This window comes from Meleagris gallopavo, chromosome 7 (genome assembly GCF_905368555.1).
Source record: "Meleagris gallopavo chromosome 7, MGAL_WU_HG_1.1, whole genome shotgun sequence".
NCBI lineage: Eukaryota > Metazoa > Chordata > Aves > Galliformes > Phasianidae > Meleagris > Meleagris gallopavo.
In genome coordinates, this window is record NC_139410.1 from 11826425 (window position 1) to 11851926 (window position 25502).

Sequence of the window (25502 nt, forward strand, 5' to 3'; positions counted from 1 at the left end):
AATACCATAAAAATGTCCTATAAGCAAAGAGAGGAGCTGGTGACACCTATTAAAGTCTTTCATTTTACTTTTTGCTGGTAAACTTCAAAGTCCTTTGGAGATATTTTTAATAGAAAAAAAAAAAGTACTACTTTTCTTTAGTAGGATGATGTCTTTCAGCAGTGGCTGTTTTGTATGTGTGTGCAGCAGTGACAACGGGGGAGGTTTCGGGCAACTTCGTGCCCTGTTTGTCAATGTCTCATCAGAGGACTAGTTTTTTCCTGCTTTGGCACTTTTGGCAAAGAAAATAGTTTGAATAGGTCACATGCGTTACAAAAAGCCTGATATACATTCAGATTGAAGTCGGCAATTGCTTATAAATCATGCATTTATTAGGGAGACTAAATTCATAGGCACTTAAGAAAAAAACAACACAAAAACAAAGCAACAACCCAGAAGTTAATCAGATACAGTACTAGTTATAGGCATTTGTACACCTGTAAATTAACATCAGTGAGACTTAAAATGCAAAAATTGAAGAGAAATAGTTTTAAAAAAAATCTACAAGTTGAATCTTGGATTAAGCGCGTCATTTCCTCTTTTTCCCTAGCTTCCAATGATTCTTCCAAGTAACGTAGATTTACTCTTATGCTTGTGGTTTTTTATTAAATCTTCAAACAAGTCTTTCTTCCTCAGAACTGGTGACCTCTGAATATAAGCGAACATCCCTGAAAAGTGATATTAAAACACATATCAGTAATTAATTTCAAAATGACAAAGAGCTGCTGAGTGCTCAGTTTCCCACATTCATGTTTCCTCCATCTTTAGCTGTTGCTGTCCCAATATTCTCAGTAATAACTACATGTTGTGGCCCCAAACCTCTCATTTTGGTGATAGTTTTATTTCTCCATTTGCAAGTTGCCTTTCACTGACAAACCACTCTGGTCTTTCCCTTCATCACAGGCCTTCCATTTTAGCCTTCCTATAGAACCTTTTTACTTGTAGTTAGCAGGGTTAGAGCTATGTGTTGGAGTCCACACAATCTTACAAACTCAATACCTTATTGTTAACCTTTCTGCACAATGAATGAGATCTCTCTTGCTATTTAGTAGCAAGTTTGTTATTTCCTTGAGGAACTATGGAATATTTTCTTAGCAATAATCTCCAAGAGCCAATAGAGTGGCTTGTATTAATTTTTGACACCTTAGCCTTCTAAAAAAGTAACTGATTAACACAGCATGCATTTACTTACCAGACTTCAAATACTTAATACAGCAGTCTTTACCTCACTACTCTCCTTAGCACCCTAGCAGAACTAGGACAAGAAGTTGTTTATCCTTGGCAGTTGGGCTATGTGCAAGAGCTCATCTGAGCCTAGTTACTTGCACCTGTGAGGGAGGTGTGCACAGCTGTGGTCACGCTGAGTGATGAGGTAATAGAGAGACTGCTGGGTGAGGAGGAGAGAGGCAGAGTAGAGAGTATTTTTTTAATTTGTAATCTTCAATTATTTGTGCTGGTATTGTGCTACGTGTCTTGAGGAGAGTCTTGTACAGCAGCTCTTCATAAAGATTTACCGTAAGTACAAAAGCTTTATTTTCCTTGTATGTTTTTTTTAAGGTTTTATTTTGGCTCATTGAAAGTTGTTGTAACTATGATGTATTTAATTGTAATTGCTCTGTTGTAAAGCATTAAGTGATTTCTTGAAACCTGTTTTTTTTTGTAGTGTTTGAGTTTTGGGAAAGGAAGAAAATGGTTGATTAAAGATACGTTGGTCAGATAACTAAAGGATTTTCCCCTGCTTAATTTAAAGGTGGCTAGTGCCTCTTTGTAGGCTATCGAGGGAGTTTTTATGCAGTTAGTTTAAGTAGGGTTTCAGAAAACTGGGATAGTTTGTCAGATATCAAAAATCAAAATTGCTATATTTAAGTTATGTTTTTTGTGGATTATGTAGAGTTTAGAGTATCTCTAGACCTATTGGTAACTACAATCAGGAGCCAAGCAGGGCTGATCTGGTACAGAAAACAGTGTTTAAAACTGTAAGCCTGAAACTGAGCTACTTCTACCAGCGTCTTAGTACACAGTCAGACAGACTTGTTTTCCCAAAAGGCAAAGTTTGAAGAAGTGTGGAGGTGCTTCCTAGATGTGTCGGAATAGTTCTGTTCGTTGCTACTTGCAAGCTTTACCAAAGACTTTCTTAGTTTCTTTGGCTTTACAGGTTTGGTTGGTTTTTGGTTGGTTGGTTTTCTTTAACAAGCTTAGTTCTTGCTACTTCCTGGTACTGAGAGTTGGAACTAGGTGATCTTTACAGTCCCTTCTGGCCCAAGCCATTTTCTGGTTCTGTATTACTCAATCTTCAGAATGATCTCATGGGATTTATCTTCTAGTTCAGCAATCTGTCAGGATGACAATAATGATACTTCAACACCAGTATTTCTGTGCCAAGTCCAGATCTGTCTTGTTTTTTCTAGTTCATTATGCTTGAAGAACTATAGTGTACGTAACTTACAGATTATTTCTGGTTTATGACAGTTTGCCATTCAAAAAAAAAAAAGTTAAAAATGCAGTTGTTATAAATGCTTAAGAGCTTAAGATGAAAAAATTTCAAATAGAGAAGTTATCAACAGTTGTAGAAGTAACAGCACTGGTTGACTCTTCTAAAACTAGCCTACTGAAACCAACTCATGCCTGCCTATGTAGATGTGGAATGGAGAATACAAAGCCATTCAAATGCAGTTAATGCTACTCTTTGAGATAAGAAAACAGGCTTGTACATATCTTTGCATTACATAATAAGTAGTAATTCAATTTCTTATCACTTTCTAGGGTGTGATTTATCTCTGCAATTAACAGTTGATTTCTGCTTTCACTAAGCAAGGCAGAAGGGTCAGGGGCTACAAAGATTGAAGCAGCTGACTTTGTTAGGAAACTGGGAATCGTGAATGAGAGGTTAGCTAGCTCCTCGAAGAAATAAAAATTTAATTGACACTGTTATAAGGTGCCTGCTTCCAACTGGTGATAATCAATTGTGCAGTGAAACCAGGCCAGCTCGTTGCGATTTACAAAACAAAGTGGTCAAAGAATGGGAAGGAAGAGGGGAGGGAGGGAGGAGTTTGTGTTTCTTTTAAAGTGTGAATATTTAGTAGTAGCTTAAGATCCCTTTGTATAAGAGTAAACAAAAGTTGGTATTAATCACAAAACAAAAAATCGTACTTCAAAAGATATCATGCTGTTACTCTTAATCTTGACTACTAGTCTTGAAGACAGTTGTTTATTTAGGAAAATCAAAGCATGATATGAGGAGTAAGTGGCAAAGAAAAGGCTCAGGGAACTTAGGCAACAAAATTCAAAGCTGCAATCCTGGGGAAAAGACAAAATTCATCAGCTGCTTTCGCCTGATTGTTCTCTCAGCTTTTAATAGACACGTGAGGCAGCAGTACTAAAGCTACATTCTACTTATACCCAGAAGTGCAAGAACTGGCCTTACCGGGACAGCAGTTTGTTTCTTTTGTGAGATAATGTTTGTTTGATTCAGTTTAGTAACTGTCACTGCACAAGTTCCTCTTCAGTCTGAGCGGATTGATCCAAACACAGCTTCCATCTCCTACGTTAATGGCTAAAATACTCTTTGTAGGTAATGGGTGTAAGGACCTCTCGATTCTTCTTTTTGAGTCCTATGTTCCAATACACACGTACACATAATTAAGATTTGTGGGTAAGAGCACTACTGTCCAGTGGTATAGTGTCACTGGGACAGAAAAAATGCTAACTTCACGTTCTTCTTCAGAGACACCCTAATAGGTAACTGCCCAGAGAGGTTCTTTGTTATTCTATGGACATTGGCCCCAAAATCCTAATAATTTAAACATTGATTTAGGAAGTGGTGATAAGGATCTGAATCCTTTCAAAGCATAACACTGTCCCTTTCTGAAAGATGATATTTTCCAGGAAAGATGTACCTACTGGTAGCAGGATTAGAACTGAAGCCTTGTAGAAAAATGAGATTTAGGAAAAGCTGTGCTATATTTTTCCATTGGGAACAAGGAAGCTAAGTGACATGCTACCTTTTGTGGATCTTACTGTGAAGTACTAGCTCTTGCCTTACTGCCTATGGAGATTCTTTCTTTAAGTCTGTAGATTCTGCTCTCAGGTAGGGAACCTAGTGATAAGGAATTGCAGCACTTTAGTGTCATAGATCCCTTTCTTTCTGAATCTATAGCTGTGTCTGAAAGCCTGCTTGCACCTGAGTGCTAGGTTTGTTTCCATTACATCTTGGACCAAGTTACCTAGAAATATGACCATGTAGTGGTTGACTACTAAATGGCAATTAAACGTATCCTTAGTCCTCTGCTGAAAGAGCGCTGTTCTCCCCAGCAACACCACTATGACTGTTCCTGGACTAACATACTTCTCAGAATGAGGAACATGGCACTAGCCTGTCTGTGGCACAACACTGACTAAATTGCTGGTGTTGAAGAATATCTTTGTTCAGTTGCTGAGCAGCTGTCTTTGTTTGAATCCTCCAATGTTTTATTTTCTACTCCTGCCTTTTCTGCCCAACTCTCATAAAATGAAACTCTAATGACAGCTTAAGTCTACGTTATTAGGAAATTTTTTTTTTTTTTTTTTTTGTTATTATCACAAGCAATATAAGCCTGCATTTTCATCCTTTCCTGGACTGTTTACTGCTTGTGAGATATATTAAAGGAGTAGTAACCTTGGTTAAAGGAGTAGTAACCTTGGTTTCGCCCTGTGAACTGAGAAGGTAGAGTAGTGATCCTCTGTTGAGCTTCTGCAAGCTGTCTTCTTCCTAGGCCGTGGGTTCTGGAGAGCACACAGTCCACATAGATATCCCAGAATAGCTGAGCCAGGTCCCAGAACAGAGCCCCGTGTTTCAAGTTTTCTGATGATTTCAAGAAGATCATGAAGTCCCAAAAGCCACTGACAGAGTCAGAAATGCGAGGCTTCCTCATCTCCAGTAAGACAGCTGAGGATGATTCCCAGCACTGAGGGTCTGCTCGCCCAAGAGTCAGTGGGTCAATCTGGCTATGGCAGAGGGATGGTGTCACACAGAACATTCCCATGACTAACAGAGAGTAGGTGAGCCTCATGTTGCAGCGGGTTCTCCCTCTGTTACCAAAATCCATTGTGTCACTGAAACATAGTAAAACCAATACAACTTAAACTTATCACCCTTAGATTCAGGAACAAAGCCCTGTACCTTACACTACACAGAAGGCACTAGATGTTGATAGTAGTTTATCCATTCTTTAAAAATCCAAATATGCTTTCTTGTATAAATACAGTGGAATTGCATTATTCTGTGCTTCAGAAGCATGTGTTAAAACTGTTACAGTTGTTAACAACAGATCCCTGTGATAAACTCATTTATCTCTAAGTTCTTCATATTGAAAGTTTTTGGCAGATTTGCAGATCCTTAAACTTTTCCAGTAAAGATCTGTTCATTTTTGTCTTTTGAAAGTCTTGCTTTTCTCCAAGTCCTTTAGAATAGTCTACAGACTCCCAGGGATCTGCAGGTGCAGGCAGAAAACTGTTGAAAGCATGTTCTAATGAAGTAATGGGAGTTTGCAAAATCATCCATTGAGCAGGAGTGTTTTACCTGCTAAAATGCAGAATGATTCTGAAAAGAGGGTATAGCAAAGACACAGTACAGCATCTGTATCATACAGCATGTATATATTCATGTATATAAATGTACAGATGCTTATATATCAATGATAATTGATCTATAATAACTGAGCATTTCGCATCCTGAAACTTCATAAGCAGCACCTACAGAGGGAGAAATCTGGAGCACAATAACCTTTTGGGGACAGAAAGGCCCAGTAGTCTCCATCAGATTTCATTTATAGCACCTGCTTCTGTCGTGTATTTTCTAACATGTTGCTAGTGTTATTTCTGATGTGGAACAAGTTTGGGGTTTATTCTTAGTTTAGATCATGGTGTGAGGAGAACATCCTGTTTGTAGAAACAAGCATCTGAGTTTTTAGCACAAACAACTCTGTTTAAAAGCAAAAGCTCAGCACGTGTTGTGTTGTGGTCTTGGTTTGATCGTTTAGAGAGGGTAACTGGTTGTGTGTGGGGTTGAGGGTTTTTTTTTTTTTTTGCTTTTAATGGAGAAAGGAGAAGCTACCTCTTTTAACCAGCTTAACTTAATCAGCGACTTTTCCATGAGTGCTCATGTAAAACAAAAGCAGTGTCTTTCTACTCTGCGAAGAAAGATGTCAGAGGCAGATGTGTGCAGACAGAGGGATTGTGTGTGTGTGAAAGTAGCCTGGCCACAGCCTGTGTGCAAGACCAGGGAAGGCTAAGCTGCTTTTTTTGAGTGTATATTATTGCAGGTCTGAAGGGCTCTTCTGCGATTTTAGTCCTGACAGTGATGCTCTTCTCTAGCAACCAGTCTGCTTCCATGGTCAAGTTCTGAGAACTTTGGAGGTATTTAATTGTTAGCAGTTGGAGAATAAATTCTCTATTCAGTTTGAATTAGGATCTAGTGAGAAAAGTTGACTCGACAGCCTTGGATCTCAAACTTGCATTTAATGAAGAGGGATAGAACACGCTTCCCATGCTGCTCGGACAGTCGTTAGTAACAGCACCAACCTTGTGCAGCTACCAGGATCTCCAGAAGCGTAATTCCCCTGTACCCTACTGCTCAAGGCAGGTTTGGATTGCTTTTTGAGAGGCAAATCTGAGGACATCTGTAAATCACTAGTTCATTCCTCCTAGTGTGTGCATCAGAGCCCTTCCAATGGGCAGCAGGCACCTGTGTCTGTGCACCTTGTAATGCACATATATCTGCTTACCTTGACTTTTTAGAGAGGCATAACTAACTTAGCTTAGTAAGATTCTTTTTAAGAAAAACTTGAAAGAAACATAACTTAAGAATAACTGAGGGAAACCTAAGCAAATAGTTCAGACTAAGGAGTTATACTAAAATTGATTAACTGTCATTTGGGCAGGGGCTATATCATTGGCTGCTTTGCCTTCCCCGCCTCCCCCTAATCCCCTTTTGCAAACATTCTAAGTTACAGAGCTGGGCAAGACAAGAGACTCTGCGCTCATCAGAGGCGCAAAAAAAAAAAAAAAAAAAAAAAAAAAAAAAACCCAAAAAAACGAAAGGGGCTGCTGTAGGCAGGGAACTGGGAGGCTGTGCCGTTCGAGGCGTGGTGTGGGCAGCACTGAGCAGGGCCGGTACCAGCCCTGCTGCTCTTTGCGTGCTGGCTGAACTTGAGGAGCATTTCTGTCAGCCAGTCTTCTACAAGCCTCGGCATTTATTTTGGTAGCCAGGAGCTGGAGAGGAGGTGCTCAGGAAATAGCATTTTCATTAATGCCTTACCTATGCTCATGGTGAATTCTGCACTCCAACTTTTAGGATCAGTCTGTCCATAAATTTCTTTCGTGTGTGGGTGCTGTTTACAACTCGCGGCTCTTTTTTTCTTCTCCCTAACTGACCCCCCCATCCTGCCTCACATAATGAACAGTGCCGTACAATAAAGGAAAAAAAAAAAAAAGTTAATTATCTCCTTGGTTATCAGCGTTTCCCTGGTTGGAGCTCCCGGTTAGGACCGTTCACCCGATCCCGAGCGTAAAGACGCCACAGCCCGTGGCAGGGATCAGAGTGCGATGGGACCGCCCGCGGGCTCCCCCAGCCCTGCCCGGCCGCCCCGCGCTCCCCGCCCGCAGCCCTTACCTCGGAGCTCCGGCGTGCAGGGCGGGCCGGGCAGGGCGCTTTCCGCGCCCGCCGCCGCGCTCCTTAAGAAGCCAGGGCGGGCATCCCGGCTTACTTTCTACGTCAGGACTCGGGGAAAAGCCCCCACCCCCAGAGCCCTGGCCGCTGTTCCTGGGCATTCGCCGCTTCTTCCCTCCCTCCCCTTCCCCCCCACGAGAAAATGGGCTGCTATAAGGCGTGCTCCGCTCGTCTGCCCCGCCGGAGGGGGTTGCCGGTGAAGAACGGTCCCTGAGCCGGTACTTGCCCGAGCGGCAGCCCTTTCCTTGTCCTCTCTCCCAGCAGTGATGTACTGAGGGTAAGAAGGAGGTCCCCATGCTGGAGCTCCAATTGTCTGGACCAGGCTCAGCCACCAAGTCATCTTTTTTGCTGTGCGTGGCTGCCAGAGGTGTCCCCTTCCTGTCCTCCATCCTTCTCTCTGGGGAAGGATTCTGTGGCACATCTAGTGGTATCTGCCACCTGGATTTCAGCAGCAGGTCCTGCTCCACCCAGGTGGAGATCCTGAAAAGAACCCAGTAAAGGAATTAACTGCAGCCACGAGGCTGAGCTGCTCGTCGCAGCTCAATTCACACAAGTCTATGTAAATGAGAGCCACCCAGGCTGCATGCTCTCCAAAAGGGCAGGGCTCAGGCTACATTTTTTTCCACATAAAAATAATAATAATGTGGTCCACTGCTATTGCGCTTCCTCTCTGTGAGGTTCTCAGCTGTATCCCCTTTCTACTGTGCTCAGCTCTGCAAGTTGTAACCCTACCCATGTTCAGTGTGTGCGCTGCAGCTGTCCCATGATGTGCATAAACCACACAGTACAAATAGCTGGTGTGCTCCAGGATCAGGCTATTGACTAGCGTCCAACATAACTTGTTCTAGCTACTTGAAGTAAATAGGGCGAGTGACATCGTTCTTTTTCATAACTCTGTGTTGTCTACAGGCCAAATTATGTAGCATGCTGCTGGCTGTCTGAAGTCAGTGCAGCTGCACCAATCCATACCAGTTGGGAAGCAATACTTTTTTCAAGACTAACTGGCAGCTCCTTTCTGTCATGGTGCTTTTAACCATAATTCTTTCTCCATGAAGACCTGTGCCTCAGTAGCATCAGGTTTATCTTTGAAGTCAGTGAGGCCAGCTATTTTATACCAGCTGAGAAGTTGGCCTATAGCAGTGATTATTTTTTTCTGTTACTTATCTGTATATTTACAATTTGCATATTTCTGTGAATTTAGTTCATATGAACGGAGAAGCACATTCTTTTCCTAACTCAGAATTTTACAGTGTCTCCATAAGAATAAACGGTTATTCTTCTGGTGCTTTATTTCTTATTCAGTCTCATTCAATCCATATGAGAGTGAATGGTGTGTAAAAAGTATTCTTTTTTAACAGAAGCAAAATGAATTTCTGAGTAGTGAGAAAACATCTGACCTGAACCAATAGTTAACCATCTTGTAGGACTTTGGCAAATTTGCAAATGTTCCATGTATTTTTTTTCAAGAAGTGTTGAGTTGGGAATGAGGAAATGGGAGGCACCAAGTGCTAACAGAGACTTCAAGAGGCAGCAAAGTGCAATACCTTGCCTTTGAGACATAGAATCATAGAATGGTCTGGGTTGAAAAGGACCACAGTGATCATCTAGTTTCAACCCCCTGTTATGTGCAGGGTCACCAACCATGCAAAATGGATAGCAGGGAAAGTCATAGGAACGAAAATGCAGAAAACTGCCAAAGTGAGAGTGACAAGGGTTGTACTAGATCCTTACTTACTAAAGTTCTTCAACAAGAGGAAAACCTATTTTGCCCATGATCCATTGCAGCAGTGTGTTATTGGAGACATTGTTCTTCTTAAAGTCTTTTTTTATGAAGGAGGAATTGCCCTCCTTCATAATTTGCTGAGTTGTTGGGGGAAAAAAAAGTGTAACACCTGATAAAAGAGGGAAGGTCTCTTATTCCATGATGGAACTCCAATATTTCTGCTTTGTACTGTTATCAAGCACAGGTTATTCCAGTAGTCTGTTTTCTCTCAGGTTCTGGGAATAAAGGGATCCTCAAGCATTTGTAAAGTCAGCTCTGTAGGAGCTGACTTTGGGCCTTTGTGCTTTCTGGAGCCCCCTTAGCAAGTGGAAGAATTGAGTAACAAGCATGTTTCTCTTAGCCTTTGTGTGTGAGGGTTGAGCTGGTTAAGAGAAAATAGAAAGCTTTGCTGTAAGATGTGGGTGTTGTGATGCAACTTGAAGGCAGCTCGAGAGTAGTAAGGGTTCTGAGGCTGCTCTTGTTTATTGTTGGCCTGGGCATGGGAGGCCAGACTAGCATAGGACTAAGATGCTATAGAAATGTTTTTTACTTGCTGTTGCTAGATCTGTGGTGAAGTACTCTAAGGGCTGCACTCTTTGCTGTGGAGTGTAAAGAAAAAGGCTGCAACTGTAAAAGAAAATGCAGAATATTTCTTGAGAGTTGATATATTTCTGCCAAGCTGGAACCTTTCTGGATTCATTGTTAAGAAATGAGTTTATTTAATTGAGTTCCCTTCTTGGGAGCACTTTATCTAGTTTTGGATCAAGAACAACATTAGTTTCATTCCATTCAGAGTTTTTCAGGTAGGCTTAAGGGTGCTGAACTAGGTGTTCTCAGAGAAATGAGAGTCACTGCTCAAGGGGAATACTGCTCCAGATGAAATACTTGGCTCCACAGATACTTCCTGAGCCTACTGTGCTCTGTTCCCTCTGAACCAGAGCACTCACATTCTATTTCTGGGAAAGATGCTTTTGTTAATTGGATTCATCACCTCAACCTTCTAGTGGAGAAGAAACGTAGAATTGAATGAGATGGCAAACCCTTCTATGAGCTCTCAGTAAAGCTTTCTGTGCTCTTTTTAGGCTATGAATAATCTTTATTTCTCTGTACTGCAGGATGTATTCCCCTGACAGCCAACGTTCGTGTCCTCAGTGGATCTCCATAGCTTATGAATAAATTTAATTCAGATAGTCTGTAGATCATATCCAGAGTCATTTGCAAAAGGTGACTTTTATCAAGAAGAGTTTCTTCTTGAATGCACAGCTGAGAGAGAGATTTCAGGTCCTTCAACACTACAGAAATCATGTTTAACTTATAAGTATAAGCTAAAATGATCAGACTGTAGGAGTAGGAAGTAAGAATAGTTGAATGGCATCTCATGGATATCTGTTTAGAATGGAGTAAGGGCATAAACAGCTATGTACAGTGCCTCTCCCTTCTTGCATTTGCTCCCTGCCAGCCTCCAGTGTGGTTTAGCAAGGGCTTACAGTTGCTTGAGCAATGTAAGCATTTTTACAGATTTCTAAATAATTACATTCAGCACTGAGTCTGAGAGGCAGCAAAGTATGATGGTACTTGCACTGCATCCCTTGCCTGTGGTTCCTGTGAGCAGTCAGGTGTAAAGTTAATATTAAATTTTATAAGATGATGTTGCCTTAAATGTGTCTCATTGCTTAGATGAGAAAGTAAGAAATACTTTTAGCTGAAATTTCATTTTTTGCTTCTCTGGGTTCCTTATTATCCAAACTTTTTAATGAAATCCAGCCTAGTTGACAGCAAATAAAAAACTTGTGATTCTTTGGGATTCCCCCCTTCCAAGATCTGTTGGGTTTTAGTACATAGAAGAGACTTCTTTGCCCCCTGCTCTCTTTTAAAATCTTCAAAGGCAAAATGGGGATCTAACTCCCACTTATACCTTTGCAAATTCTCTTTTAAGCAGGAGATAAAAATTGGCTCCCTGACAAAAATAACTAAGAGCTTCTTGGAAATGAAATACTTATGCTCAGTCCAAAGTCTGTTTGTGGATATTTTTTATTAATTTTTAAAATGTTATTTAGAGGGCTTCAAGTCAGGACATGGAGTTTCACTACTGCCTAGTAAAGGAAAGTGAAAGTCTCTGAATTCAGAACTTGTTTGAAAAGTTGTGTGACTCTTTCAAACAATTAATTTCTGCTAGAAGGTCAAATAGTGAGAAGCCTATATCCTATTAACAGGAGATTGAGATTCCATAAATGGAAAGAGGGGCAAAAATGAAAAAAATTCTTCATCAAATGATTTGCTTATGCCTACCTATATCCCTTGTGTAACTTGATAAATAGGCTGTGTTGGTCCTAGTGTTGTATCAAAGAATGGTACTTATGCTTTTAATGCCAAGTGCCTCTCTTTTTTTTTTTTTTTTTTTCCTCTCCTGTATCTGCTTTCAAAAGGTGGACAAACATACCTGCCATCTACCTATCTACCTACCTATCTACCTACCTGCCTACCTACCTACCTACCTATCTATCTATTAAGAGACCAGGTTGAACGGTGGCCTGGGCAGCCTGGTCTAGACCTAGATCTGGACGTTGGTGGTCCTGCCTGTGGCAAGAGGGTTGGAAATTGATGATCCTTGGGGCCCCGTCCAACCCAAGCCATTCTATGATTCTATTCTATGATTCTATGATACACACATGGACAGATTATTTACAGAGGACTGTGCTGGCTCTGCTTGATTGTTACCTCTGTGTGCAACAAGAGGTAATGTGTTTGGGGCATGCAAGTATGACAAAGATTCGTTATCTATCTATAATGTCCTGCTGAGTTCTGTAGATATTTGTCCCATTATACCTACGGCATTACATGAAGCAGGAAGTGCCTAAAGAAACCTGAAGATGATGTGTAATCAAGTTGAGAAGGCCGTGTATCTGTACTTGCAGACAGTTATAAAGTGAGATCTAATTCTACCTCTCTAAAGCAAACTGCCAAGCAAGTTGCTTGTGATAAATGGTTAATGTGGCTACTGAAAATTTTCCTTTTTAAAGCTGTGGAGGGCATTGTTGTAATTGAGTCTGAGACTTGTTTGAGCTAAAGCCAGCAGCCAAAATCCCAGGGTGAATTTTATCCCGTCCTAGGATTTTTATTGGAATAATTTGAAGTTGACTCTTGACTACTGGTGGGTGTACCGCAGTACTGGTCTTATTTGTGGAGTTTCTTTGTTTATGTCCAACTCATTTTGCTCAGACTTATATTTTATCTTTGATTTCACAGTAATCTCATTCTTTTTGCTCAGTTGGGTCCTCTGGATACAGCAATACTCTTTCAGTTTTGTACAGTCTGGCAGATCACACCGGGGACTTTGCCTACCCATTGCCCCGTGTTGCAAGGTCATTATTTAAAGCCATTAGCAGGGCTAGACTGAGGGACAGTGGGGGCACAGCCTTGTCATTCTTCTAAGTGCAAGTGTCCTGTGAGCATCCATTGAGATTATATGTTTGTGCTCTCTGGCAGCAAATGACATGGGCTGGGACCCGTTATGTCTGTTTTTAAGCTATTCTCTTAGAAGTCACATTTCTAATCAACACCCCAGTTTCTCCTGTGGTGCAAGCTGGTGGATTAAACTGCAGGCATCACATTTGACAACCCCACACTGCTCCTACTGATCCTTTGGACCTAATTCTCTGATGAAATGGCCCTCACGAAGGGCAGGGTACCATAGCTTCTGGTGTGGATACTTGGGTTGAAGCACATCTGTTATTAGCATCAGGTTGTGAGTTGTGGCTTTTTCTAGCCAAGGCTTTAAAGGTCTCCACAGGTGAAATTTCAGCAGTCTCACTAGTTACTTGTTCCAGTGCGATGCAGTGCTGCCAGTGGAAACTTTTTTTACCAGCTATTTAGATTGTTTCCTAGTCTTTTGCTCTGTTACCCCACAATAACTCTACCAAGAAAACCTTGGCTCTATTATCTTTCCAGTCATTTTAAGAGAAGTTACAGGAAGTTATTAGATCATTAGTCGTCTTTGTTGGCTGCACCTTAGCTGTTTCAAAATGCCAATGTTCAGGAATTTCTTTCCTGATGTACCTTATATCTAGGTGTTCTTGCTTATAACTTTTGAAAGCAATATTTTCATTGCTGTTAAGCCCCATCTGTAAAACTGCCTAGACTGTGAAGTCTAATTTCATATTTCATTCCTAGTTTATTTGTATGCCTATGCTTTTGTGACATTTCAGGAATTTAGAACATAGCTTGAGTTACAGGCAAGTGTTTGTGATATTTGCCTGGAATACCGTTGTGTGTTGCTGGTTGCTACTAATTGGTACTTGCTTGAATACTTGGAGTAACATGCATGCAGGTCTGTGAGCTGGTGCAGCACTTTGTGCTTCATGTGAGCAGATCAGTTCTGAGCATGTATAATGGAGCGTGGGTGGAGCATGCATTCTGTAGCTCTTTATTAAGAAATCTGTCTTTTTTAAAAGTAAAAAGTTATTTTCTCTTCTTATCTACCAGCTGTCACATGTGAGCAGCTCTGTCACCATGAGTGTGTTTGGAGCTTCTTCCCAAAAGCAAATTTAGATGCTATTAGTCGTATATTGAAGTGTCGTCTTCACTGATGCTGATTATAAATAAATTTGTGAAAAAGATAAATATTTCTTGTAGGAAATGTATTTAAATTAAAATTTGGGAAGTCACCCAGAGCAGGTATTTTGTAAGTGCAAACTAAGGAATGTTGGTTAGGAAACTAATACTTAGGCTGATCTGGAAATAATGCCTTCTATTTATTTCCATGAAATCTACAACAGATACACAGAGCACAATAACACTATTTGATAGAGCAAATTCTCAGCTACAAAATACAAAATGCATACACTGCCATTAGCTATGCATCTTTACTAGTGATGAACGAGAGCCTGCATGCTATGCTTGTAAAAAAACAAACAAAAAAACCATCCTGCACCAACAGAGGTGACCTCCTGTTGCCACTGCTGAAATGCACCACCCACTGTCTCACTGTGCTCACATACATTTGGTCTCCATAAATATTCAGCAAGTGTATTTGCTGAATTTGCTTCACACACACTTCCATGTCAGACACCACTTTGTCAGACTGCCCTTCTGCTGTCCCTTCTCTCTGATGGCCACAATGTGTAATGGAATATTGGTGGGAAGGTTCAACCTCTGCTGCCACAGCATCAAGATCCACCTCTGAGACTGTGCCAGAAGAATAAGATAGGAGGCGTTACTTTCAGAGCAGCCCTCATGGCACCAAAGAATGTCTTGATATATGATGCTAAAAGCAAATAACCTTTAAAGGATGTGACAGTGGCTATCCAATATTTCACCTCAGAAATGCACTCCAGGGAGTTGACATGCTGCTGGGAAGCATGCCAGCTTGTTGGCTGTCACTCACCTTGCAGCATGGCACTCCCTTGCTCAGCCAGGTGTGATGGTAGGAGGCTGCCTGCTTGGCTGTCAGGCTGTTTAGGGCAATTGGTCTGCAAGAAGGAACTGGAGGTGGGAGAGCAGATTTTTAAGGGCCAGGAGAGGGGTTGCAGGAGGCTCTGGGGAAGAATGAGGACATTTTGTTTCATATTAAACGATGGACTGGTGGGGTCTTCGGCTTTCCTCTGTTAGCTACTATAATCAGCAAACAATCTACTTTATTATTCATTTTGCTGCCAGTTCTAGCCTAGGGTTCTTTGGCAGACATAAGGTACTTGCATCACCCTCACCCAGAAATGCCTTATCCGTATGCTGCTGCTGCTGTCCGAGGGAGATGGCTGTTTCTGTGCAACATCTGGTTAGAAATGCTTGTACGTTGTCAGGCATAAGTTACTGGCAAAGGATATTCACCTTCTTGAGTAGTTTTCCAAGTGAAGTAGTACATTTTCTGACAAAAACAGATACATTCTCAAGGAGCATTGTGATAGAGGCAGATAAAGTACTGATTTAATTAAACAATTTTATTATTGTTACCCAATAGGCTCTGTTCACTCTGAGAAGGCCTTTGAAACCCTTGTTTTTCATTCAGAAGTGTACCCTTTTTTCATTCATAAGTGTACTCTTTGAAACCTACTCTCAAATGGATACCATAAAGGTGAGACTAGAGCAGAAATTCTGTCTAGCAAGGTAGCAAGTCTTTAAATCAGCTCTTGAGCAATTGGAGAGACTCTACTCTGATTTAACAAGGTCTTTGCTCTCCTGTTCTATTCTTCATTAAGCACGTCAAAGGAAAGCATGCTCTGTGAAGAATTACTTTGAATGCCTGACCACAGGCTTGTCAGAACCATGTTGGGCAGCTAGCTCTGCATAAATCAGAGCTCTCTGGTCTAGATGCTGAAGGTCATGTTCGAGTAAGATGGTTCCTGCTCAGAGATTTTTTTTTTTGTTTGGAGTGGAGAATATCCAGCCAAGTCAGAGGAAGAAAAACTGATGCAAAATACAAATCTTTTGTCTACCTGTCCAGCCCTCTGTTTCAACAGCGTGCAGACAGAATTCTGCTATGTAAGGGAATTGTTTCTTTTTTCCTCTGAATAATGGTGTTTTTTTGAGTCTTGAGTTCAAAGCCTCATCATTAAACAGAGGACTATTAAAAAATCTTTAATTTCCTGAAGCTTTTAGCGAATGATGGAGGTACTATAATAGTTCCAGTTTCTTGGAACTGCTTTTTCATTACACAGAAATCCTAGTCAAGCATGTATTGTCTGTAAACTATGTTATTGTTAACAGTAACTTCGTAATGGAACAAGTCATGCAATAGCAATGCAGGGTTTCGATGTACCTGAAAGGAAATAGGGGAGAAATGAATGACTTCAGAACAGGCTTGCTTCTGCACTTTGTCTGCATTCATCTGATTTCTTTGTCAACATGCCCCGCTCCGAGGGTAGTGTACAACAAGGTATAAGTCCGGGGATGAAAGAGATGGCCAGAATATGTCAAATGCCTAAATAAATGTATGAGAGCAGTACTGAGGCTTAGACTGTAGTGCTTGTTTATAAAAGTGACTTGAGCTTTCTCCTTCAAAGTCCTGATCTACTTAAGACTACTGCAAGCATTGCTACAGCAAGTCCTGTACAGTCATTCTCTAATTACGTAGTTACTGCTCCGTTTTGGAGCAAACCAGCGGTATAAACAATGTTTCAGAAAAAGGTTCTTGCTAGGAAGATAAACAGATCTGTTTGCATAAACTGAAGAGAGGAGTGGAAGCATACTTTGTGTGACTGCACTAAGAATGAATGTTCAGGCTTTGCCAACCTTAAGTGCTACAGATGGTGGGAACTCTGTGTCCCTAATGCCGCTGCCCCAGAGCTTGGTACGAGCACCAATGCAAAGCAGTGGTGTGTTCTGTCAGTACAGTTTGGTCTTCTCTTCTGCCTTGACAGCAAAAGGTGCCATTCAGTACTGGTCCCGTCACCTTTGTGCAAGTATTATTCAGTTGTGCTGCAGCTCTGTGAGGTATCTTGGTACTGTTGCTGGCGTTGGACACTGGTGGTCAATCTGTTTGTTTTTCTGGAATGCTGAATGCTCCTCTCTGGGAATAGTAAAGCTTTCATGTAATAATTAGGACTATGTTTCCATGTTCTGTGAATCCTAATGTGTTCTGGATTGTCTCTTTTTAAGATTGGGTATGGTAAGTATTTAAAAACTCAACCTTGACAGTCCAAAGACCAAATCAATGGAAAACTGTTCTGAATTGTTATGGTTAGAACCTATTCTGTTTCATGGCAAACTTTCAAATTTATACCTCAGATCTAATGTGTGTGGGCAAAATGCAGGCTGTGCATTATGCCTTGGCCCTAAGTTAAAAGCAGAACTTTAATAAGCTTGTTTCTCTCTACTTCTGTGCTCAGGAACTTCTGCGCAGGACTCCAAGCGATAGACACACAGACAGTGCAGGTGAAAACTTCTTGCTTCTTGGTTCCAAAAGCAAATTAAGAGTTTGTAAGTCTTGGTCCAGAGGCTGAGGAAATCTATCCATCTAGGGCATGTGAACAGTTAGGAAAACTTTTTAGGTGTTGCAGTGTTGTGCTTGTGAAGCCTGAGAACTGGTCTTTGACCAGGAGCATTGCTCTGGTTTCTGCCTCTTCACACTTTAGTGTCACATAAGCGCGTCTCTAAAAGCAGAGCAATTGCCTTGGGTCAGTGTTGGACCAAGTCCAGCTGTTGGTGGGACAGGGAAGTACTGGGAGACTGGGACAAATCCCCAGCTGTACCATGGGTGCTGGGTACAGCTATGCTTATGAAATAGAGACAAAAACCACTTTATTGCTGCATGCTTTGAGTTAACCAGATTTGATGGGATGATTCTTGTGCTGGCTCAGAAAGAGTGAGCTACGTCACAGCTTGTTATGCTAACACTGATAAAGATGAGAGGTGCCCCCCTTTATGACAAGGTATTTTAAAAGAAAATTTTAATGATGATTAAATAAATGGGCATGTGATTAGCGGGCTTCTGTACATCTGAGTATTCCAAATTATGTTGCCTTTAGAAGTGTAAAGTTGCTCAGAAGTAATATAAATTAAGTGCGTGTCTGCACTGCTCTCATCTGTGGTCCTTGTACTTACCTAGAGGCATTTATGTTCTTGTGTTGCGTGCTTTGACTAAAAACCTCTTCAACACACCTGCTGGTGTCTGATCATGTGCTGCTTTGCCTGCTGAGCTCTAAACAATAGATCTGAATGGAATTATAATGCGTAGCATCAAGATAAATCTGATCCTGTGACATTTAGCTTTCAATAGTGTTTGGTCTAGTTTCACTACTACTAAAATTTCTAGTTATTGAACTTCATTTTTCAGTCTCTATTGTTTCTGTTATTTCACGTTGTTTTTGTTTGTTTTACCTCTTTTGGGGGTAGGAATCTGTAATAAGTGCATTTGGAATAAAAGGGATTTTCTGCTTTGTACGTGACCAGCTGTTGTATTGTTGGTTTTGTTGTAAATAGTGAGGGACCTAGGAAGATTGCTCTTGCTGTGTAATAGTGAAAGAAAGACCTGATTTATTTTTTTTAAACAATTTATATATTGTCTTGTAAAAGATATATGAGTTTACACTATGCTTTTATGTACCTTGCAAAAGTCTTAACTCCTGTTTTAAGGAATGAGCGTCCGTTGTAGTTATAGCCAAAATGTTTGCATGCTAATATTCAGTTTATAGATGAATTCTTTTAAGTTCAAGTGATAGGAAATAATAGTAGATGATAGTGGCTCCATTAGACTATAGTTCTAAATGCTAAACATGCTGCCATATCTCTCTCTCTCTCTCTCTCTGAGAGAACTGAGGCAAAAGACTATTTTGTTTTCCTGGCTGGAGCTTGAGAAAGCAGAGTTGGTCTGATAATAATGGGGAGAAAACAAATAAAAACAGTGATTGAGTTTCACTCTGTAATCCAATAAAACAATGACCATAGTATTTAGTAAGGCCTTCAAAATATTTTGTAATAGTTCCATCACTTAGGCTTTAAATATTATTCAAATTTGTGAAATGCAAGAACTCTACTATCTGCTGCACAAAGGTCTCATTCCCCTCCCTGCAGCCAGCAGACAGGACTCTGCTCTGCTCTGGTATCTTCTCACAAAGGGAACCTTGCTGTGACATGGGATACCCTGAGATTTTTGGTAGAAGTAACTTCCTGTCATTTTCCACTGCTAGAGCTGTGATGACATCTTGAGCAAATAAATTAAAAAAAAACAACAAAAAAACACAAAAGAGAATAAATAAGGAAAAAATTTAAAAAAATTAAAAACTCCTCCATTCCATGTTCATGACATTTTTTAATCTTGCTAAGATGCAGAACAAAGACTATTGAGTTTCCATTCATTAGCAGCCAACAAAATATGAATATTGTCTTCCAGCAAAAACTGATTTTTAACATCAAGTTGTGCACTTAAAAAATAATTACAAATAATCTTAAAAAGAAAGAAAAATAGTGGAAGCAATAATGAATATAAAATGTGACTGAGTAGGCTTAAACTTCAAGTATTCTATGGCATTTCCTCAGACATTTGTCTTAAATTTGTGCAATACCCATCTTTGCATAGTAAAGAAAGATTTGTTAAACTCCAGCCTTAAATAATCCCTTTCTTAACATGCACCTATACATCTGTTAATTTGCCTAGCAGGCTTCTCTTTTAGGAGGATCACATCAATTCAGTGAGAGCATGCAGCAAACTGGAATAAGCTGTACAGTTACCACAGTTTCTTGTCCAGGTGAATAGATAAATAATGGAGCAAACGTACAGCGGGGAACCACAGACATTGCTGATTGTGTCATTTGATGACAGTGATGAACAAATTAAATGCACATGTACTTTTCAAAGCACAGCAAAGACACAATGTAGAAAATGAACATCTAACTACAACAGCTTTTATTGTCTAATGCCACAGAAAGCACTTCAGCCTCAACCTGCTCTGTGCAGTGTCATCACTTGTATTCTATACACGTGGGGCAGAAAGCCACTGTGTACTTCCATGTATAGGCAACAGCTGATGAGTGGAGCGTTAAACTCAGTCAAGAAATCATAATTCCTATGAAACTGCTGGGGTAAATAAAAAATTACTCCAGCACTGACTGTATGTACATAGACTTGGGGACCACTGTGGTCTGATTTAAAACATCACATCGCACGTTTACAATGTTGTTTGTGAAATGTTTCTCAAAGGTTTATTACACAGGTAGCTTATATACATCCAGTTGATTTTATTCTCTTTAATTTTTGGTAACCAATAGTATTTCCATTATGGTTACACAGCTTTGGGAGCAGAACTGTAATGAACTTGGGATCATGTTCCCAAGCAAACTAATTTTATAAGACATCGATATATTTGCAAGGATTTTTGGTTTGCCATAGAAACTTAGTTCTGCTTGAGGCCAGGCAGGAATTGTTCAGGATATGACTTCCAATATGTATCGATATCGACTACCTGTGTGCAGCACCTTTAACTCCTAATGTAGTAAGTGTTTAATGTGATTTGTTAAAGCTGTTTGAAAACATTTAATAACAACTGTCAACCAAAACAATACGTAGCAATTCTCTTGTGAGACTGTTGGATTCAACGTTATCATCAGAAATACAACTGAAATGAGAAAGATTACTTTTTTTTAAAGTCAGTCACAGAAAATCTGAAGCATTTTTCTTAATGCTCTGACTCCTAAAGCTAACTTAAGAAATGGATTTCCACTGAAAATAGATGGAATACCTTGTTCTGTAGTTACTAATCTCCAACCTTTAAATAAAAAATTACAGAAGTCTTTTGCAGTTATCAGTTGCAGCAATAAAATTTCTAGGTTGCTTCACTTAAATGATTTACTCTACGTATTTTTTTAAAATCAAGGTAAACAGGGTGAGCCGGATCTCAAAAGCCTAGAGAGGAATCCTAAACTAGCTCTCTTCATATCTTTATCGTGTCAGACATAAGCAGGTAGCCTGCTTACTACAGGAGCAGCACGGCTGCCCAGACTTTTCTGAAAAATTAGTTTGTAATTATTTAGATACACCTTGCGTACAAGTCATACAACCCCCCCTAAAATTATATGCACTTTGCAAACTTTGTAACTAGCTAGGAGAAGCAAAGTGTCAAAAGATTGATTTTTGCATTATACTTGGAAAAGTGGAATGCAACAAGAGATATAGGGAGTGCATTAGAAATGTCAGTTATCTTTGCAAGTTGGTTTGAGTAAGCAGAAGGGAAGAAAAACTTATTCCAAGCTTTTAACATTTTGCAAATATTTTAAGGCTTATTTAAATTTGTATATCACAGGATCTAAACAACTGGAAAAAAGAATTAAAAAAAAAAAAAAAAAGCTTGGCACTTCCGTGATTGATTTGAGGGTGTTACTTACTTTCTTACATTATATTACAGAAAATCTGCCAAAAAAAATCAGTGAAGTAATCCAGACTTATAGTCAATACAGAAATATGCATTTATACATTTTAATTGTTTTTGGTTTCAAGCACACAAACTTAGGATCACATCTGTTTGGTGTTAGAACTCCCTGCATCTGCATGCTATTCTCTGCCTTTTTTGAGCAAGCCCAGAGCACTGGCTGTAAAACATGCTACAGAATAAGAGGGGAGCAAAAAAAGAAAAAAAAACAAAACAAAAATACGAACATCAAAAATAGATTTACATAAAGAATAGAACCTTTTTATATGGAAATCCTTTTCTGTATATATATATATATATATATTTATATATATTTATAATCTGTGAAAATGATACATCAAAATCTTATTTCCATATTTACACTTTTTCCTTCTTGGGAGAACTCCATCCATCACTCAATTGCTTCCACATCCAACAGACTCCTGGCCTGGCAGACAGTGAGCTCATAGAGCAGGGAGCTCCGAGGCCTGGTGACAAAATGCCCTGCATGGCCGAAGATCTGTTGGAGCCTGGTACCAGCTTCCCAGTGGTTTGTAGTTATTGGGCTGCAGATTCTGCTTGGGGTCAGCTTGCTAGCTTGGTTGTTTATAATGTGAGCCATGCAGGTTACCCTTCTCATGCCACTGGAGTTTGTTAAGAAAAAGGAAGTCATGCGAACGCAAGTGAAGTTAGAGTGCCCGTAGGCTGGAAAAAAAATCTCCTGCTATTTCATGATTTTTTAATAGTTCTCTTATTGCACTTGGTCTTTGTCTCTTCCTTTGTTTGAGAAAAGAAAAAAAGAAAACCGATTTTGAAATAGTTTGCTATTAACTTATCAGTTAATAATAACCAGTGAAAGGTGAATGGAGGAAGTATTTTAACTTATCTCCAAAAAGGACAGTTTTCTCTCTTCTCAATTCCAAACATCTCAACATTGTGGTTGTAGCTACGGTTTATGTTCTTCCTTTTATTTAGTTCCTGCACAGCTACTGCAAAGATATCATACCCAAAATCCAGTAGTGAAAGAAGCAGCTCTTTGAATTGCATTTCTTCAGATAGGGCCCTGTTGACTTGGATCGAATCTTCGTTTTTTGACATTTCTTCCAGGTTGCATCAAAAGGAGTAGGGAAAAACAAGAAAGGCAGATGGTTAGTTAGGTATAATAGGAACAAAACCAAAGCTGAGGTCATAGTAAAGTAAAAGGCTCACAGTGAGACAGCACATAACATTTGCAATAAGGAATTTGTTTGCGTGCTTTCTGTAGCATAGTAATAAACATTAGTTTCTTTATAAAGTTTAAAAATCATGATGGCATACAGAATCTAATTATTTTTGTAGTAGTTGAAGTGGTCTATATTTGTAGAAATGCTCAAACCATAGTAGTGTGTCCACTAGGCCAAGAAAGCATGCATGTGCCTAAGCAAAGTGAGCCAAAAGTAGTATGTAAGCACACAGAGACTTGGGTGCTCAGAGCAGGTGCCTATCTTTGGTTATATCAGAATTTAGTTTGCAAGTTCTATGTGAGGAAGCCTCAAAGTGCCTCTGTGAGCTCTTACCACACTACTGACCACAATTGCTGTGAATCTCATTAAGGTGCAAAATACAGCAAAGACATCACACTCGAAGGAGACTGGACAGTTCTGTGAGTTGTAAACAGAATTTAATGTTAAAAGCAGATAGCAAGCCGGTAGGTGATATCCAGGCTCCTACGATACTGGTATCTACCCTACGTCAAACAGCAAGACATCACAAAGCAACAACAAAAGTTAGGTGCAACCTCCCCGATATCTGGCTTTATGTGGGGCATCAAGCAAGGGGCTCATGCATTTAGTTGTCCCACTGGGCATATGCACCACTACCGCCACCAAACTGACATGCAAAAAATACAAAACAGGAATTCAGAAATTCCCTAAAAGCTACATACCATCCCCAGGATTTTCTATGTTCTGCAGGCCTGCTAACTACTGTGACTGCTGAAATATTAATAAGTATACTACAGGCAAAGTTTTCCTTGTGGTTAAGAGACTAATGAATGTGTGCAAAGGCAAATTCTCTTTGAGAAGACTGCCAAAGACTGGTAGTTCTTGGGCATCTTTTGTTTGTTTTTTGAGTACCACTGTCTACATTCTTGTAAGGTGTGTGCTGTTTAAGAATTACTGGCTTTTAAAATATCACTGTGTTCATCTTTCTAACAGTTGCCTTCCACAAGTACTGGAATAACACTCATTAGGCTAATATTACTTCAGTGACTCAATCCATCCTCTCTGTACCGCAGATAAATTTGAGGTGAGCATATACTTTTTTTTTTTTTAGGTCAACTTGTTGGAACTGCATATTGTAGGTAATATGAATATAATGCCCTCACCCTGCATCTGTCCTGACCAAACAATGCTCGTTCTCTGGTTTCATCTAGCTGAAATACACACTTCAAGGAACATGATACTAATTAAATTACTGCCTTTCTTCACTTAGGATATTCTGGTAACAGTGTGGTATGAGGGGGAAAAAAAAACAAACACCTGAGACACCAGAAAAACATCTAAGGTAAGAATGCAAAAGTCTCTGAAATCCTAAGTATCAGGTACAGGGTGACCAGGGCAGCATGGTACACACATGTAAAACATCAGTGAGGGCCAGCCACATCTTTCTGCTGTGATCTCAGTGCTTTACAGAGCTGTACAGTAAGGCGCCACCTAAACTTGCCTTACAATTTCATCATGAATTATCAACCATTTTAATGCTAAAATGAAAACAGTATTCTTAAATCAGCAAATAGAACAAGTTGCTGTCTTCCCACAGAAAATTACAACAACAAAAAAAAACAACTAGGTGACTATCACATCCTTGGTAGCTGCTGTCCACACAGTTTCATAGCTACGGTTTATAGCAGCACAAAGTTCTCATACAGTGTTCAGCTAAACATCAAGTAAGCTTCTGCTAAATCTCCATGGCTCTGTCCAATCACATCATCTAACTAGATGTATCTCCAGGGTCTGATTTCATACCTGCTTATTACTTTGGGCCCACAATCATGCCTAGCTGCACACTAAAGTATGTGAAGAACAGGAGCTCTGATCACTTGGCCCAGGACACAAACAACAGCGCTACACTGAAATAGCTTTCAACAGGTAGCAGTGCAAACATTGCATAGTTAGAGCCTAAGTCACAAGATGAATTAAATTTTGTTAGAAAAATCAGTGGAATGTTTTAATGTATGACAATAATTACCTGTGATACACAACAGAAAAAATTAATGAAATAACCTTTAAAATTCTTCCCTCTATCTGAAAAAAACAAGTCTGCTCTCTTTAAACAATGCAGCAAAAGCAATTTGGAAGCTAGGGGCTACAGGAGACTGTAGAGACCACACAGGAGGGTGCTGTGTTTCTTTGTTGTTTCATGTAAAAAATCTGTGAGAACTTTAACTTCTTTTTGCAGTTAATATTTTAATGCCTGGTTAAGTAATGATGCTCAGCATTTCAGTCTCTAATCTGACCAGAAAAAAACTTCTAACGTAACCAGAATTATAGACTACTCTGAATCAAAAAAGCACACTATGCTGTAAAATGATACAGCTAACACTGTCTGCATAATATGGTTGTCTTTACAAATGAGAAGTATTTCAGAATTTATTTTTTTTAAAGGCTCAATATATGCAAGAAATACCTTTCTGTGTAATCCTTAGCATTATTTCCCACTAGTTAGTAACACGGTGACACAGTGAACTACTTGCAAGTCCTTTTCCTAACTACATAAAAATTTATTCCAAGCCACTAATTTAATCACTTAAAATAACCAATGTTTTCATAAGCATTCCTAAAGTAGGATTCAAATACTGGTTAAGAGATTAAATAAATAACACTTTTCTAGGAAAAAAAAAACCACGATACTTGATTGAAATTAAGAAAACGAGAAGCTAAAATTAGCAGCTTAAAATACTGACCTGCTATTTATTGTAATAGTTAAAAAAAAAAAGTGAGAAAATACATTGTGTGATTCTAACACTGATGTTTGTGTAGGTGATGGTTGTATCCAGGTCATACTGCACGCGGTAAGGAAGTGCTGGTAAGGGACTGAAACCTCATTCCTCATCAAATGTCTTACTGCTTTATCTTGCATAAGCTTTTGGGATCTACATGCATCTGCATGGACCAGTTAA

The 25502-nt window shown here is 39.7% G+C and overlaps 3 protein-coding genes across 27 annotated transcripts in view; 1 reads left to right on the top strand and 2 right to left on the bottom strand.

Moving 5' to 3' along the window:
* DYTN (dystrotelin) overlaps positions 1 to 25502 on the top strand; it is a 101463-nt gene that overhangs the window by 27336 nt on the left and 48625 nt on the right. For all 19 annotated transcript variants that reach the window (XR_014884511.1, XR_014884515.1, XR_014884504.1 and 16 more), the window contains 2 exons: positions 23539 to 23629; positions 23816 to 23887. The gene's annotated coding sequence lies outside the window, so the exon portion shown is untranslated. The remainder of the gene's footprint in view (positions 1 to 23538; positions 23630 to 23815; positions 23888 to 25502) is intronic.
* FAM237A (family with sequence similarity 237 member A) lies at positions 313 to 5125 on the bottom strand. Its single transcript, XM_003207483.5, is given in 3 exon segments — positions 313 to 591; positions 594 to 707; positions 4715 to 5125. Coding segments are annotated over 3 exon segments (546 nt in total). The 5' UTR covers positions 5124 to 5125; the 3' UTR covers positions 313 to 568.
* The window catches only part of ADAM23 (ADAM metallopeptidase domain 23), a 65200-nt gene continuing 58929 nt past the window's right edge, over positions 19232 to 25502 (bottom strand). For 4 of the 7 annotated variants that reach the window (XM_085228554.1, XM_085228547.1, XM_085228549.1 and 1 more), the window contains one exon: positions 19232 to 22443. In XM_085228554.1, the coding sequence (XP_085084680.1) occupies positions 22330 to 22443 (114 nt within the window). In that variant the 3' untranslated portion in view covers positions 19232 to 22329. The remainder of the gene's footprint in view (positions 22444 to 25502) is intronic. The other 3 variants (XM_085228553.1, XM_085228552.1, XM_085228555.1) reach the window with 2 other exon arrangements.